The following is a 15,502-nucleotide window of genomic DNA, read 5'->3' on the forward strand; positions in this document are numbered from 1 at the left end:
GCAGAGCCGTCGTTTTCTACGTGCTAAACTTAAGCATTTACTATTAGTTGGGCGGCTTTTTTTAACCGACAACGTTTACCACACGGTTTCCTCTTGACGAAGAAAAAACCCAAAATCCCTTGGAGGTCCGGGTGACGGTCACCTCACGGCCTCGCTGTCCCCCCTCCGGTCGCTGTCCCCCGCCCCAGCTCCCCGCCTCACTCCTGTCAGCGACCGGGGCGCGCCGCCCCCCCTTCCCCGGCCCCGTTCCCGCCTCGGCTCCGGGCAACGGCGGGACGGGACGGCGCCTGCGCGGCGCTGCCGGAAGCGTCCGCCCGCGGCGGATGTTGACGCTGCGCGTCCCGCTGAGGTGAAGGAGGGAGGGAAGGAGAGGGGGCGGCTGCGCCGTGCGGCCCGCAGCAACCACCGACCGACCCCAGCCGCCGCGGTAGGCCCCGGGGATCGGAGGGGAGGCGGCTCGGCGGGGCCTGGAGGGGGCTGTGCGCTGTGGGGGACGGAGGGAGGGGAAGGGGGGGGGTGTCAAACCTTGACAGAAAGCGGGAAGGGCCGTGGGGTTGTTAACGGCTCTGGTAAGTGCGGTGATGGCGCATTGCTCAGCACGGTGCGGCTGAATGCTCGGGTTGGGTCCTGTGGGACGGCTGTGTCCCGACAGGAAACCGCGGCTGGCCAGTCGGGGTGTCGTGAGGGGTGTGGACAGCCAGGGCAGAGCCACAGAGGGCTTGGGAACTGCAGTGACCTGCGAGAGGCGTTTCAGTACGGCACTGAAAAATGACTGAAGGGGGACCGTTGTCCAGTGTGTCTTAGGTTGTTAAAAAATGAAAAGAAAAACGCTTACCACCGGGGAGAGGTCGGTAAAAATCTGGTTAGCTTGAAGCAGACAGATTTCATTGAGATGTGAGTAAGGCTTTCTAATTTAAAGCATAATTAAAGCTCAGAAATAAACTACCGAGGGTGGTGTAGTGTCTCCATCATTGGAGCAATTCAAGTGAAACGAAAATCTGTCAGGAGCAGTGTAGGTGTCGAGGATTCTGTGGGAGTGCAGGGTTTGATAGTCTCATTAAGGTCCTTTTCGCTTCTCTCGCTTTGCCTGGTTGCACAAAACCATCGCTTGGACCGTCCAGCTTCCTTGACCTTTTGATCCGTGTCTGCAAATCTGTGTGGTGACGGATTCAGCTCGTAGCTGTAGGAAAGCTAAAGCAGACAGGGACTTGGGAGTGGCTCCTAAGTGGAAGGTGACTTTACCTTCTCCCGGGTCCCCCTGCTCCATTACAGGCTGAGGCAGAGCCTGCAGACAGCTTCCAGGGCGGACTTCATCATCTCCTCCTGGCTTGATTCCTCCCACAGTTGGGGCTTTGAATTACCAGTGACCCCAGTGACAGCATGGCCCTGCAGCTCCTCGCGTGCCAAAGCCCTGGCGTGGAGGCTGCTCTTACCCCTAAGCTGCACAGTGCTCGGGAGCCGTAGGTGCTTGGCGCACATAGCTGTTGTCTTTCTGGGACACTCTGGGTTTTGGCTTTCTGCATGCTAGCGTGATTTGGAGCAGGGGGCTTTGTTTTGTGGGTGTTTTTTGGCATAGGTAACATGTCCTGCATTTAACAGCTATGGGAGGGTTTGTGTGGGGCTTAGGCAGCCCAAAGGGACTCTGCCTGAAAAGCTGCAGGAGTTTTCATTTTTGTGAAAACCATGTTGTAAGCAAAGCTTTCAAATTTGTTCTGCTGTGGGTTGGGTTTTTTTGTCATCAGTTAATGTATTTATAGATAAGTGCGTTTTTAAAAAACAGATAGAGACCTTGGCTCAAATTGGCAACTGAAACCATTATAAATTACACACAGCTGAGGAATCCCCATCTGAAACTTTCTTGACTGATGGGATAACTTCTTCCACTGAAACGTTGTGAAAGAAACAACAGTGTGTAGTTTCTCTTTTTTTTCCTCTGGTGGTTTCCCCTGTATGGTTTTCAAAGCTCCACACTATGTGTTATTCTGTGCATGTAGCACTGTATCGAAATGGCCGATGATAACGAAGACCTGCAGGCAGATGAAGAGCTCCCGGCTCCAGCTGAGGACAGCTTTGAGCAGCTGGAGAACGATAGCCCCGCTGAGCGCAGCGGGCACGTGGCAGTCACTGATGGACGCTGCATGTACGTCTGGGGAGGCTATAAGGTACGCTGTTCTCCTTGTTAAGTAAGCCTTCTGCCACCCGTGGTGCTGGTAATTATGTCCTATTAGTTTGGGAGTGACTCTGTAAAATTATCCCTCCCCCCGGAAAAGAAAAGCTCCAGTTAACAAATTAGAATATGACATTTAAGAGTTTTGAAATACTGAAATAAATCGTGTTAAATGCAGATCTTGGAAGACAGATAACTTCTGTGGGATGCAGGGTGTCGTTTGCCTTTGTCAACTCGCGTGTCTGTTGGAAAAGAAGGAAATACTGTGTGATATGAAATGCACACCGTGCAAAATGGTGCTTTTATTTACAGCATTATCAGCACAACTATATATTGCGTGTTAATGATCACAGGTTGGTTATTTATCACACTGGGCTGTATGTGTACTGCAAGCAGAACCAAGTCATTTTACGATTTTGACAGGAATGAATTGTCAATGAACTCGGTAAATAAATTGGTAGCTCAAGACAAAGCTTTGGTGTATTGTTCTGGTGGTGTCACGCGGTGTGGGGGGGAATTAAATGGGAAATTTTGGCTCATTTATGCACCCTAGTTATCCGGCTTGGGCTATGAAAATGAGGTTTAACTTCCTTTTACCCCAGTCTCTGGCTCTGCTGGGAGCTGGTCCCTAGCAGAAGCTAAAATAGGCTCATACCTGCTCTCCCAGGGCTGCTGTGCAGCTGAGAGGTACAGGAGTGCGGCAGGCACTGCTCCTGCTGTTTTCTGTTCTGTGATTAGATCTCTGAGGGGTTGTAAACATTCACAGGAGTCTGTAATTCAGTATGTCAAGCATCCTTCTAATGTTGCTTTTTTCTTTTCTGACCTGTTCTGCAGAATGCGCAAGTTAGGGGATTTTATGACTTCTATCTGCCTAGGGATGAAATATGGATCTACAACATGGAAACTGGAAGATGGTACAGTAAATAATTAACTTAATTGTTGTTTGGGGGGGAGGTGAATTCTTAAATTGGTATGGAAAGCATGCTGAGGGTCTGTGAACAGAGAGAGAATTCCCTGATCTCTTTGTTCCCACCTCCCAAACTGTTGCATAAATGTGTAAAATAGTTCCTTTTTTTTTTTTTTTTCCCCTGTGAAAACAACAAATACATTTTCACAGGGTGAGGTAGGAGAGGCAGCTCGGACAGGCAGCCCATACAGAAGTATGCGATCAACAGTGTGAAGTGTTTTGGGATGCCTGGTATAGGATATAGCACCTGAAAATTGTATTTGTACCACTTTTGATTACAGTGGTACATTACTGAGGGAACCCATACTGAGTTTTTTATTTGTTGTCCTTTTAAGGAGTCATTTTTAAATGTTTAAATGCAGCCAAAGAATCTACTGCATCATCTTAGGTCGCTGGGAGCCTGGAAGTTGTGCGAAACCTGCGTGCCTGATAGTGCGAGAAAAGGGAATCCAGTGCTCCAGTTCTGTAGCTAGCTGGGGCCTTGTGCTGCGAAGCCAAGTCCCCTCAGCACTTTGCAGAAAGTGCAATTTCAGCAGTGCTTCCAGTCCTCGTGGTGGTCAGGGAGAGCCTTGGACATGGGCTGGAAGCTCATCTTTGTGCTTGTAATGTTTACAAACATTAAAAATCCAGTAGCAAAATAGAAACCTTCAGTTTAGACAGGTGCATTCTCTTTGCCCGAGGATCTTTCTGGGGATTTTGAACGTGAAAGGCGTACCAAACTCCTGAACTGGGCAGACGGGATTCCTCCCCCACAAAACATGTATTAATTAAATTGCCTTTTCCCCACCCCTCTCTGTCATACCCAGGTTAGTGTTGTAAATTGTTAAAACTGCAAGGGTGTGAAGAACTCGTAACTGAATGGTCCACAGTGACCTATTGTAATTAAAAACATATTGGTAGGGTTATAAAATTCCACTCCAGATAAGATCATTATTGTTCATTTCTATCAGGTAAAATGTTTTAAACTGTGCTTCTAGGAAGAAGAGTAAAACAGAGGGAGATGTTCCACCTTCCATGTCTGGAAGTTGTGCCGTGTGTGTAGACAGAGTGGTGTACCTCTTTGGAGGACATCATGCCCGTGGCAATACAAACAAGGTTAGTAATTTAAAGATAAACCCCTCCTCACAAATAAGTTTCTCCTTATTAGCTTTTGTTCCCATTTTTTATAAACTAGACATGGCCTTTTCAGTGAATTAAAATCCATGCAAAGCAAAAAATGTGTAATCTTAACAAATCCCAGAAACATTTTCTTCAGAACGACTGGACAGGTTGGATCTTGTTTCAGAGCTTAAGTGTTAATAACAGGGGATGCTGAACATGTATCCAGTCATTGTGTCCTCCATGGCTTCTGCAGCATAGCATTGTCATCTACTGGCTGCATCTCTGGTTCTGGGAAGCAGATAACCAGCTTTCTCATCCTCTCCGTGCCTTCCCCAGATGTGAACTAATTGAAGCCGTGTTCTTTTTGTGCTTGCCTAAGAGGTTTTGACTAACAAAATATGGTGCTTACTGCTTGGATTTTTTTTTTTCCATGGAGGTGATTAGCTGGCTGACTTTTACCAGTTCACTGTATTAATTTGTCTGCAACAGGTCAGATAACATGGCATTTGTAAAACAGGTCAGACTTCAGCTCTGCATCATTTCACATGATGATTGTACTCTGGTAGCTTTACGCCACTGAAGAAACACTGTGACCTGCTATTTGGTTTGGTTGCAGGTGTTCTTGTGCAATTCACCCTATAAATTGTATTGCGTTGGTGCTTTTGAGTTTGCTTCTTTTGAAAGATGGGAATTTCCAGAGTTCACTGAAATAATATCAGGAGGTGATTTGTAACTGCTCTGTAGTTGTTTGAAATGTTATTCTTCTCTGGAGTCTCTGATAATATTTTCTGATGTTCTGGAAGTGTGGTTTAAATTAAATAGTTTTGGCCTCGCTCTTAAATATAAACTGAAAGTAGCTTGATGCAATGCTTGCAAACAGTCTGAAACGAACTACATTTATAAAGTGTGAGTTGATTCCTTCCTGCTGTGGTATTCTTACATTTCAGTTAGTTTATACATGTGTATCAGCTATTTCTCTCCATTTAAAATGGTGTAACACACAGAGAAGGGATGATACTGTAAAAAAACACTTTTTTTTTTTTTCTTTACCAGATATTTTTTTATCGTAAGACAATTGCTACTTTGTACATACCTTCATTGTATCCCATGTCAGCTTTTGGATGGTAAAACTCAATGTCCACAGTCCTATTACTTTTGTAAAAAGTGTTTGGGGCTTGAGTCTGCAAAAAGATAAGGACCTTTGATCCATGTGTTGTTCCAAACGTTGTCAGTGCTCTGTGCAGCTAGGAAGAGGACTTTTAATTTATTTCTATACCAATACATGCTAATTAAAAGTTAATATTTTAACATCAGTCAGACTTAAGCTTTAAGCTAACTGTGTGGGTAAAAAAAAATCTTTTTATTTTCTACAGTTCTACATGTTAAATTCCAGATCCACGGACAAAGTGCTGCAGTGGGTCAGAGTAGAGTGTCAGGGGGTACCCCCTTCATCAAAGGACAAACTTGGCGTTTGGGTTTACAAAAACAAGTAAGGCTCCAGCAACAAAGTCAGCACAGCTATCCTTGCGCGTGTGTTTGCTTTTAATCACTCTTAGTTTTGTCATTGTTGTGTCTTTTTGTTTGAACAAGAGCTGCAGAAGAGCTTCTTGTCTGCAGCACATATGTGCTTCAGGAAGATGCTGAATTTCTTCCCCAGCCAGCCTTTTAAAACTGTTCCATCCTTTGACGGTTGATAGGGAAAAACCTCACTCCCAGTTTGGGTATATCTAAGCTGCAAAGTATCTGTGAGTCATAATCCAAAATGTACGCTCATTACAGGCAAATCTTTCACGGTGCATTCTCAGTACATTGCTTTAAAGATACTGCATCGCAGTTACTTGTATCAGCGTCATTCCTCTTGGCAATTGCATCTGGAATTATTCTTCACTGAAGCCTGTTCTAGGATTCCCCATATCATGCAAAATGTAGTCTTTTGGTCACGTCTTGTGGGACAGCTTGCATTTCTTTGACGGTTGAAGAGCAGGAAGCCATTTTAATATTAAAATTGTGTGTGGCTTTTTCAGAAGCACACATGCTTAATTCGGTGTGTTCTGTGCTGGTTGCACAAAACAAGGAACGCGTTAGATGAACTGCTGTTGATGTTATCTGATTTAATGTGTTGGGATAGTGTCCCAGAGATGCCAGAAGGCCTTTTGGCATTGCAAACCGTGGAAAAGATGAGGAAGACAAGGTGGTGTTGAAGCCGGCTGAGCTGACGTGCAAAATGTTGCCTTGCACCCTCCTCCCCCATTTCGTTAGGGTAGTGCTAGTCCCCAAAGCAGGGAGCCGTGTGATGAGATCATTCCAGCCTTCTGGCACTGGAGGATAGACTGAGGAAAGACCCTGTTGTGGGTAGGTAGTTTCTTGCTTCCCCAGGCTTGCTGTATCCCAGCTGCTCAGGAGGTTGGGGATGGAAGCAAATTATCTCAGGGAGGGCAGGGGCTTTTGGCGCTCTTCTTGGAGCATCTACCCAGGGCTGGTTTCTCAGAAGGTTCCTGGCTTCCAGAGAACAGAACTCCAAAATGCTCTGGCACAGGTGACAGTTTGCATGGCCAGAATTGTCCCCTGGCAGGAGAACCTGGAAAGGCTGATCCCCCACGGAGCAGGGCTCTCTCCACAGGCCGTGGGCCAGGTGCCCGGTGTGGGCAGTGCTGCTGGGGTACGTGATGCCGGGAGCTGAGGAGGTCTGATGCAAATATGAGGTGACGGTCAGGGGCCTCTAGTTCTTCTTTGGTCACAACTGGCAAGGGCTACGGGTTCTTACTGTCTTGTCACATCAGGTAGAGGTTTAAGCTGTTACCTACAAAACCTTACCTGGACAGCAAAGGCATCTTCTGCCTGTTAGCACAACTGGTCTTGATTGTATCGTCTCTGGTTCTACGGAGGTAGAGGAAATCAGGGATGCCGTATGTCCTTGTGTTTGAGCCATGTATGGTGATTTTAGTGTGTAACACTACAGATGCTTGTGCTGCTTTGTCCATTATGTGGAGAGAAAGCTCACTGTTACAGTATTTGCTGCAGAGACTCATGAAAGATAGGAAGAGGCCCGTGGTCCTAGTTTTCAGATTCTCGATGTGGAGAGAAAGGATACTGTTATGATACTTGATGTGATCAGTTTAGGTGTAAATCTGTGCCAGACTGGAGTTGTGGGTGTTTAGTTAGGTGGTGTAGTTTGTTTTCTGTTACTTCATAATTCAATAAGAATTTCTGGCAGAACCATGCCATTAGTTTCTAATATGTGCAAAAACCCAAACATAAAACTTAAAGGTAAATTACATTTTAAAAAACAAAAAGAACAGTAAAAACAGATGACAGAGTAACTGTTCTTCAGGCTTTGAAACAAAATGCAACAAGTACAAAGGAAAGTGTCTTCTTCCCCCAAAACTAAAAACTTCCCAGGGAGCTTCACTGGTGGAGGGTCTGCTGCATGTAGTGTCCCTTGGTCTCCTCCTGCCCTGCCCTGCCTAGCACACATCTCCACAGTGACCGTGCCCAAGTTGTAACGCTTTCCCTTTGTTTCTCCCCGGAGTGTCTGTGAACATTTTGGGCTCCAGGAAAACAGGCAGAGGGCTTGGAAAGGGTGGAGTCCAGAAACTGCAGGAATAAACCCCTGTAGCTGCTGTTTGGGAGCCACGGTAGCGAAGGCTGAAGCGCAGTGACCAGGCAGCAGGCCTGGTAGCTTCACACATTTGGAACTGGAGCAAAGCTTGGAAGCCTGAGGCCTGGGAAAGAGCTACAGAGGGATTTAATGTGGGTGGTAGGGTCGATTAGGCAAGAAACAGGGCCCCACACCTGGGCAACTTGCATTGTAGACATACGGGAGGTAATGAAGCCAAAGAAGCTTCCCCGGTTTTCCCATCTTCTGTTTGAGCACAGCCTTTACAGAACTTTAATTTGTAGCAACAGATGTGGTAGCATTTCTAATAGATCTTGATGCATGTTTTGTTTCAGGCTAATATTTTTTGGAGGCTATGGTTATTTTCCTGAAGGGAAACAACGGGGAACTTTTGAATTTGATGAAACTTCTTTTTGGGTAAGTCAACCTTGAAGTAATTTCTATTTAAACTTTAATATTTGATTAGTGCTTATTAAAACTTGTTGCTTATTTAATATTTTTAAAGAATTCAGGTCTTCCTAGAGGGTGGAATGACCACGTGCATGTTCTGGACACTGAAACTTTTACTTGGAGCCAGCCTATAACTACGGTAATTATTAATCTTTTGGTTTTGTAATTAAGTTACAGCTCTTAAGAAATATGTGCACTCTGTGCCGTATCTCTTGTAGCATCCTGTGAGGATAAGCATGACTCTGCTAGGCCTGGGTTCACTGCTTTGTGTCGAGTTAAAGAGGGTGCTGATAAAACGGCCTCCTTGCGTAGCTTTGCAGGGTTAGTAGTGGCTTTGGGCTGCAGATATACTGAGCACCTGGCAGTGTGCTCAGTTAACTTGCAGCGTGAAGCTGTCTTAACCTGTTGTATCTCTTAGGGGGTCCTATCTCTAGTCCGTATCTCCCTGGCATTATTTTAGAAAATGTGGTTAACTGTTTGCGAGCAAGCAGCATGGAAATTCAGCCAAAATACATTCTTCTACTTTCCTGCTCCACCCTGCAGCCTTGTTTACATGTCACCAGTCTTTAACTGCCAAGTGTTTAGTTGTCAGGTGCTCTGTGATCCTGCCGCCTTAGGGATATAAACCAGTCCCTAAATGCCAGGAGTTAGAAAAAATGGAAGAGCTCTCTGAAATACCTAGTGCTAGCTAGCAGGAGGACGTGAGAAACGCCTTGCAGGGCATTTCTGTGGCTGGCGGGAAGCACGGCGTCTGCAGCAGTGCTGGTTTCTGCTCTTCTGGCTTCCCTCCTGGGACATGCAGTCTGTCTGATCCAGCCAGGGGAGGAAACCTGGCCAGGAGCTAAAGCTTAGGACTGTGTGACCAGGGCTCTCTTCCCTTCTTGTGCTTCCTGAGCGAGCTGTCTTAATCCTCTGTACCTTGCTCTCTTGCCAGCAAAGTGGGACTGTTAATTTCTCTCCTATATATGGACTCCATGAGGTGTCATTAGCTTGTGTTTGCAGTCTTACCAGCAACATGCTTGTAGAGGAAGGACTGTTAAGAGAGGGGTTCGAAACACTGTTGGTAGAACTAGCCTTGGAAACATCCCCTCAAAATAAAAATTACCTGCTGCCTATTCAGTAGCATTCTTGAGGCCATTTAAACTGAATTTAAACCGTTCACTTACTTAGGTCCTCTCTCCAAAAATGGGAAACTTGCCTTTTATTTTAATCTGTCTTTTTCTCTTAATCTTTTTTCCTGTTGACTTGCTTTCTTTCATGCTTCAGTGGCATTTGGGGAGCTCAGGAAAACAAAATGTATGGTTTCCTGTCATGCTCACTGTAATGTGATGGTTTGGTACATTTCACTTGGATGCTGAATTGTGGTCAAAACAAAACAAAACACTCGGTCATTGCAAATGTACACCATTTGAAGTGTCCCAGAAGTATTCGGGAACAGGCAAATGGAGTGATATTGCCACAGAATTGGAGGAAATGAAATTTGAGATAAGTAACTCCTTATTCAGATTACCAAAGAATTGCTTCGTCTTACTACATACAGATCTCAAATATTTCAGAAGAAAAATAGTGTTTAATGATTCACTATGTCCTTGTCTCATTTACAGTCTGAGGTCTTCTGTGTCTGACTGAACCCTCTTCTAAAAGCAAAATTTATACCTTGACACTTAGAGGGGAAAAAAAAAGCCAAACATTTAAAATTAGTTTTCTGATCTTCCATCCATCAAAAAAAGCAAGTTTCTGCACACAGAATTACTTACTGGATGTTTTTTCACTCTCTGTCCCTTGTTGGCCTTAAATCTGACTTTAGTTCAGCCTTTCATCTCCTCGGGTGACTTGATTTGTGGAACTGTGAGACCTTGCTTTGCCCTGAGTGCGATGTCCAGGTGAGCTCTCCTGGGAGGCCCGAGAGGAGCTGCCACCCCGCACCTCCCAGGGTGCCTGGTGTGGCCGTAGCTGTGCTGCTTCGCGTGTGTGGTGGGCATCGTCAGCCCAGCTCCTCTTCACTTGATCTGCTGTGGGGTTTTGGTGAAATGGCATTTTCTCTCTTTTGTTAATGTATCAAATAAACTCACCTTCTTACTTGACGTTGTCTTTTCCCAGGGTAAAACTCCGTCACCACGAGCAGCTCATGCCTGTGCTACTGTTGGGAACAGAGGCTACGTGTTTGGTGGCAGATACAGAGTAAGCCCCAGCCCAGTTTTAACGATGTGTTACTGAAACCTAAACAGAGTATTTCAACCATGGTCTGCTTTATCGTAGGAGTCCAGAATGAACGATCTTTACTATCTGAATCTGGATACATGGGAGTGGAATGAAATGTAGGTACTAAAACTTGAGTTCTTTTGTTTCTAAAGCAATATGAAGATATCATTTTTATTCACTTATAATCATTCTAGTGAAACTTGGTAAACTCCAGCAAGTAAGTAAACTCAAGTAGAACTGATCCTCCTGATTTGCTGTCAGGCTTTTTTAAGCATTGATAGGAGTAAAATTCTTTTACTGTGTTTAAAGAAATTAAACTTGCTGTTGGGTTGTGAGCTGTGCACAGTATGAAGCTGCATCCTTCAAATATCTGAAAAATAATCAGAGCAGAAAAGAGCAGCAGTATTTTATTGTAGCACATGTGTGATTTATGGTGCTTTTTTTGAAACACAGGATCGCGCAAGGCATTTGCCCAGTTGGCCGATCGTGGCATTCTTTAACACCAATTTCCTCAGATCACCTCTTTCTCTTTGGAGGATTCACCACTGACAAGCAGCCATTAAGTAAGTCATTCCAAAAGAGTTTTGTGTTGACTTTGTGTTCTTTAACAGTTGTGCACGAAAGCTTGAATTATTGCCTCGTCACCTTAAATGCTTGCTAAATTCCTTCCATGCCATTGTGATCCAACTCTTTATGGTTGACAGCTAATTTCACAGAGCAGGAGTCACTGAGCGTGTTGAGAGACTATAATTTATAGAAATTAAACTGCTCTAAAAATGCATCTAATGCAAGTTACAATTACTAAGAGCTTTACAGTTCTCCATCTTTCCCTTCCAACTTTGCTCCCATAAACCACTATTAAACACCTGTTTTCAAACAGGTAGCCCCATGTTTCATAAGGTTTTTCCTAAAATACTTGATTTATTTAAGAACAAAAATGGACTGTGTTACACTGGAGTACATGTTTAGTGCAGCAAATGTGAAAGAACTAACAGAATACTGTTTATGTTTGGGATTTTGCTTGTTTTCAGGTGATGCTTGGATTTATTGTATCAGCAAGAATGAGTGGATACAGTTTGAGCATAACTATTCTGAAAAACCAAGGTATAGTAGACACTTGCCTGGAAACTTATTAAAAAACAGTGAGGAAACATTTAATGTTGGCTGCCAAAGACAGAACATGCATTCCTCTTTACAGCACTCATGTTTCTTAACAGTACTAATGCTAGCTTCTACCCCAGAAGTGCAGCTGTATTGAATGTGTGCACAAAATGCAAGATGAATGCCACCAGAGGACTGGTGCAGGAGGTAGCGTAGAGCTCGATGTTTGTGAAACAGCAGGGAACACTGGGATTTAGGGTTTGATCTCCTGGCTGCAGAGGCCTCTCAGCTGGGACTGCCAGTGCAAGAGCTAACTGGAACCTGTGTGTTCTCGCTCTGCCAGCAAACTGGACACAGGCAGGTGTCACTGTTTTGAGCATCCCCGCTGGTGGCTAATCCTGTGCACACCCAGGATATTTTTGTCTTCCTGCTGAGTAAATTAGAGATGATGACCTTCAATTTAAATGCATCAAAACTACTGTGATGCATGTGTATGGCATTGAAAACACTCATGTCACGTGAGTTACTGTGGTATATCTTGTTTGGGGAAGTGTTCTGACCAAGGTTAAACGAGTTAAAGCAGTGATGCTTCCTCATCTGCCCCCTTTGGCCTTACTCTTGCTGCTGGTGGGGATGAGGAGGGGTCTGTTTTCCTGGGGCAGTAACAAGGCTGAGCTGCTGCCTCCCACCTGCCCTTCCCTGCTTTGGAGCAGCAGGACAGGGCCGTGTTGTTGCTTTGGAGCAGCAGGACAGGGCCGTGTTGTTGCTGAACATGTGTCAGAGTAATTGTTTCCCCAAGTGTTAGGAAAGCAGTACAAAATCTGACTCTCTTCGTTCAGCCTTTTGACTCAAGTGGGACATACAGTTTGTGTGAGCAGACCATTACAGCCAGCCTCTGGCAGTGACACGGCTGTGGGTTTCCTACACGCCTGCACTCGCAGGCAGCGTGCTGCTGAGCCCCGCAGCCCTGCTCTAACCAGGACACCTTACGCAGCCCATGGTTTGCTGACCAGTTTTCTTTCTCTGAAGAAAAACTCCTGTTGAGTTAGTCACGTCTACGGTGTACTGGTGGAAGGGCAAACTTCCATTTGTTAACTTCAGATACAAATCCTAAACATGCATTGTTGGGTGGGGTGTTTCTTTGGTTTAATGCAGTGCTGATTTCTGTTTCTAGGTTGTGGCATACCGCTTGTGCAAGCGAAGAGGGAGAGGTGATTGTCTTTGGAGGCTGTGCCAACAACTTACTTGCCCATTCTAAAGCTGTAAGTTTATTTCAAGCTTTCCCTTCCTGTGCAGCCCAGCCCTTCCTGCAGGAGCTGTGGTGTCTTATCACTCCAGTGAGTGTGAAATGCGTGATCTCATGAGGACTGACAAAGGTGCATAAACAAAGCTTGAAGGGGAAATGTTTTGGTGCTTTTCTAGAAAGCAGGTCATTATTCATTATTTAAACAAACGATGACTTGCTTTCCTTCACACGTGTGTTTCACTTGGAGCCTGTTCTTAGCTCCCAACTACTTCTTCAGCTTTTCCCTGTGCTTCTCGTGGGGCACTGCAATGCCTATAGAGAGGCCTGAGGAGAACAGGCTGAACAGAGAGGGGCTCTTCAGCCGGGACGGGGGTGTCCCAAGGTCTGTAAGAACACCCGTTGGCTGGAAAGGGAGACTGGCAACAAGCGTGCCAGCACCTTCTAGTGTAAGAACTAGTGGGCGTCAGCTGGAACGGGCGAGTGGCAAACAAGAGTGGTGCAGCATTTCTTTATGCACCGGCAGCTCAGCTCTGGCACAGGTTTATGTCCATTCAAGGAGCAGGCATAACCATTTAAAAACAAACAAACAAACAAAAAAAACACCCAACACCACACCATTGACTGCTGAGCCTGATACAGTCCCTGTGTCCAAAGCCCCTCACCACAGAGCCGTGAAGACTTGGAAACTGCGTGCAGGTGGTGTTCCTGTTGTCTCCCTCTGAGCACAGGTGTTGGCCAGGGTCGGAGCTGCGATGCAGGGCTCATGGGCCCCCCATCTTGTGCACTTGTGCTGACTGTAGCTTTCAGCCCAGTCCCCTGTCTGACAGCAACAGGAGATGCTGCACAGGGAGAGCCCGTGAGCCTGCCCCTCTGTGCACCCGTTCCCCTCCAGGTGTTCATATCAAGTAGCACTAGATCTGTTTTTTCATTCATCTGTAGTGCCCACAGCTTCCCATATTGTAGGATTTGGTGAGCAATTTTGCCTGCAGCTTGTCTGCTGCATTTGTGATTTATGGGTAGTCCAGTCTACTGCCCACCGTCAGCCTCTCCTCGCCAGACCCCAGAGCCGTGCCGTTTGCCTTCCTTTCCAGAGGCCGTTTGTGTGAGCCGTGGCTGGTTTGGCTCCTGCTGCAATGATGTGAATCCACATAACCGCACTGCTTCTCTTTCTTTCTCTCTCTTTCCCTCCCCACCTCCAGGCCCACAGTAATGAAATACTTGTGTTTTCTCTACAACCACGATCTCTCGTAAGGTAAGAAAGCAAGATTTCAATGTTAAACTGTCATGTTTCCATCTAAGACGAGTAGTGAGGGTTACCACCAGACCCCTTTTTTATGTTCCTAAAATGCCTGAAAACATTCTTCCTCTAAAGAATGCTGAAAGAACAGCAGCCAACTATGAGAGGATAGAGCAAGATTCCTTTCAGAAGCACACATTTGGCACCAGTGATGAAAACAAGCCCTCACTAAATAGCTGTAAAGAATAAGCTTACCTTGCAGCCCTTGTTCATGCTAACAACGGCCATGTCTTCCCTCTCCCCAAGGCTGTGCCTCGAAGCAGTCATTTGCTTTAAGGAGATGCTGGCCAGTTCCTGGAATTGCCTCCCCAAGCACTTGCTGCACAGCGTCAATCAGCGGTTTGGAAGCAACAACACCTCGGGCTCCTGAGCCCTCCACAGAGATCGCTGAACGAGCTGTGCATGGATGAGCAGCTCTAAGAAGATGTAATAATTTTACCAAGTGTGGCAAACATTAAACTTGTATAGGTTAAATAGCTGTATCGTTGTAGGTAGTTGCTTCTTGCCTTTAAGTTGCATGTGAATGGCCTAGAGAGAACCTATTTTTGTGTAAAGATGTTTGCAATAAATGTATTTAATGCAAGTGGAGATGTATCCTGTGCTTGAGCTAAAACTAGTTCTGGGTTTGTCCACCTTGAAGTACGCATGAGGGCCAGCCCCAAGCGAGAAGACAGGGTGCGCATGTGTGGAAGTACTTGTTACAGAGTCCCTAGTCAAGGACCTGAGGACTTTCGCGGTTGTGCAGGAAATAGAGGCACGCCATGACTATTGAAGAGGAGTGTTGCTTTAGTCTAGGCTGAAGATCGCTGTGAGGGCTGAGCAGTCCTGTTTTAGTCTACAGCGTTAGGAAACTGTCTGCTTAACGTTTTGCCACAAATGCTTAAGGGATTTGGAAATTGTACAGTGTCAGAGTTGATAAACTGTCGTAAACCTTCAGCTGTTAAAGCACCACTACTCTCTGCTTGTTTGTAGTTTGTTTTTTTGGAACTCTTTATGTTGTGGAACTTCAATTGTGAACCTTAGGTAGCAGATATTCTGCCCTGGGAAGCGTAACTGAAAGTGCTTGAGCCTGTTACAGGCTGTGTCAGTAACCTGTGGAGCTCACCTACAGCTGGAACAGCCTGAAGGACTTCAGCTCGATGGAGGTACACTGGAAGTGACTGTGGAATGGGTCAGCGCCTGCCTTCGCTGACTCGGCTCCATCTGTCAGCAGCCCCAGCAGGTGACATCGGGGACAAGGAACAGGCTCTGCTGCTGTGGGGAAGGGGTGAAATCATGTTTAAGCTGTCCTCAAAAAAAAAAAATTAAAAAGTTTGACTTCTAGAACAAAATAATTCCTGTATTGTAATTCCTGC

At 45.6% G+C, this 15,502-nt stretch overlaps 1 protein-coding gene across 2 annotated transcripts; it reads left to right on the forward strand.

Moving 5' to 3' along the window:
- Positions 1–288: 288 nt before the first annotated feature.
- KLHDC2 (kelch domain containing 2) lies at positions 289–14,730 on the forward strand. 2 transcript variants are annotated; one of them, XM_069783021.1, is made up of 15 exons: positions 327–427; positions 1,181–1,232; positions 1,995–2,162; positions 3,002–3,081; positions 4,112–4,229; positions 5,609–5,724; positions 8,187–8,268; positions 8,357–8,440; positions 10,402–10,482; positions 10,561–10,619; positions 10,957–11,066; positions 11,535–11,607; positions 12,779–12,866; positions 14,050–14,102; positions 14,394–14,730. In XM_069783021.1, exons 3-15 carry the CDS (start codon positions 2,007–2,009, stop codon positions 14,515–14,517), a joined length of 1,224 nt encoding a protein of 407 aa, XP_069639122.1. In that variant the 5' UTR covers positions 327–427; positions 1,181–1,232; positions 1,995–2,006; the 3' UTR covers positions 14,518–14,730. The 2 variants fall into 2 exon arrangements, with proteins under 2 accessions (XP_069639120.1, XP_069639122.1); XM_069783019.1 differs by lacking the exon at positions 1,181–1,232 and having other exon boundaries at positions 289–427.
- The last annotated feature ends 772 nt before the right edge of the window (positions 14,731–15,502 follow it).

This window comes from Haliaeetus albicilla, chromosome 5 (genome assembly GCF_947461875.1).
Source record: "Haliaeetus albicilla chromosome 5, bHalAlb1.1, whole genome shotgun sequence".
Taxonomy (NCBI): domain Eukaryota; kingdom Metazoa; phylum Chordata; class Aves; order Accipitriformes; family Accipitridae; genus Haliaeetus; species Haliaeetus albicilla.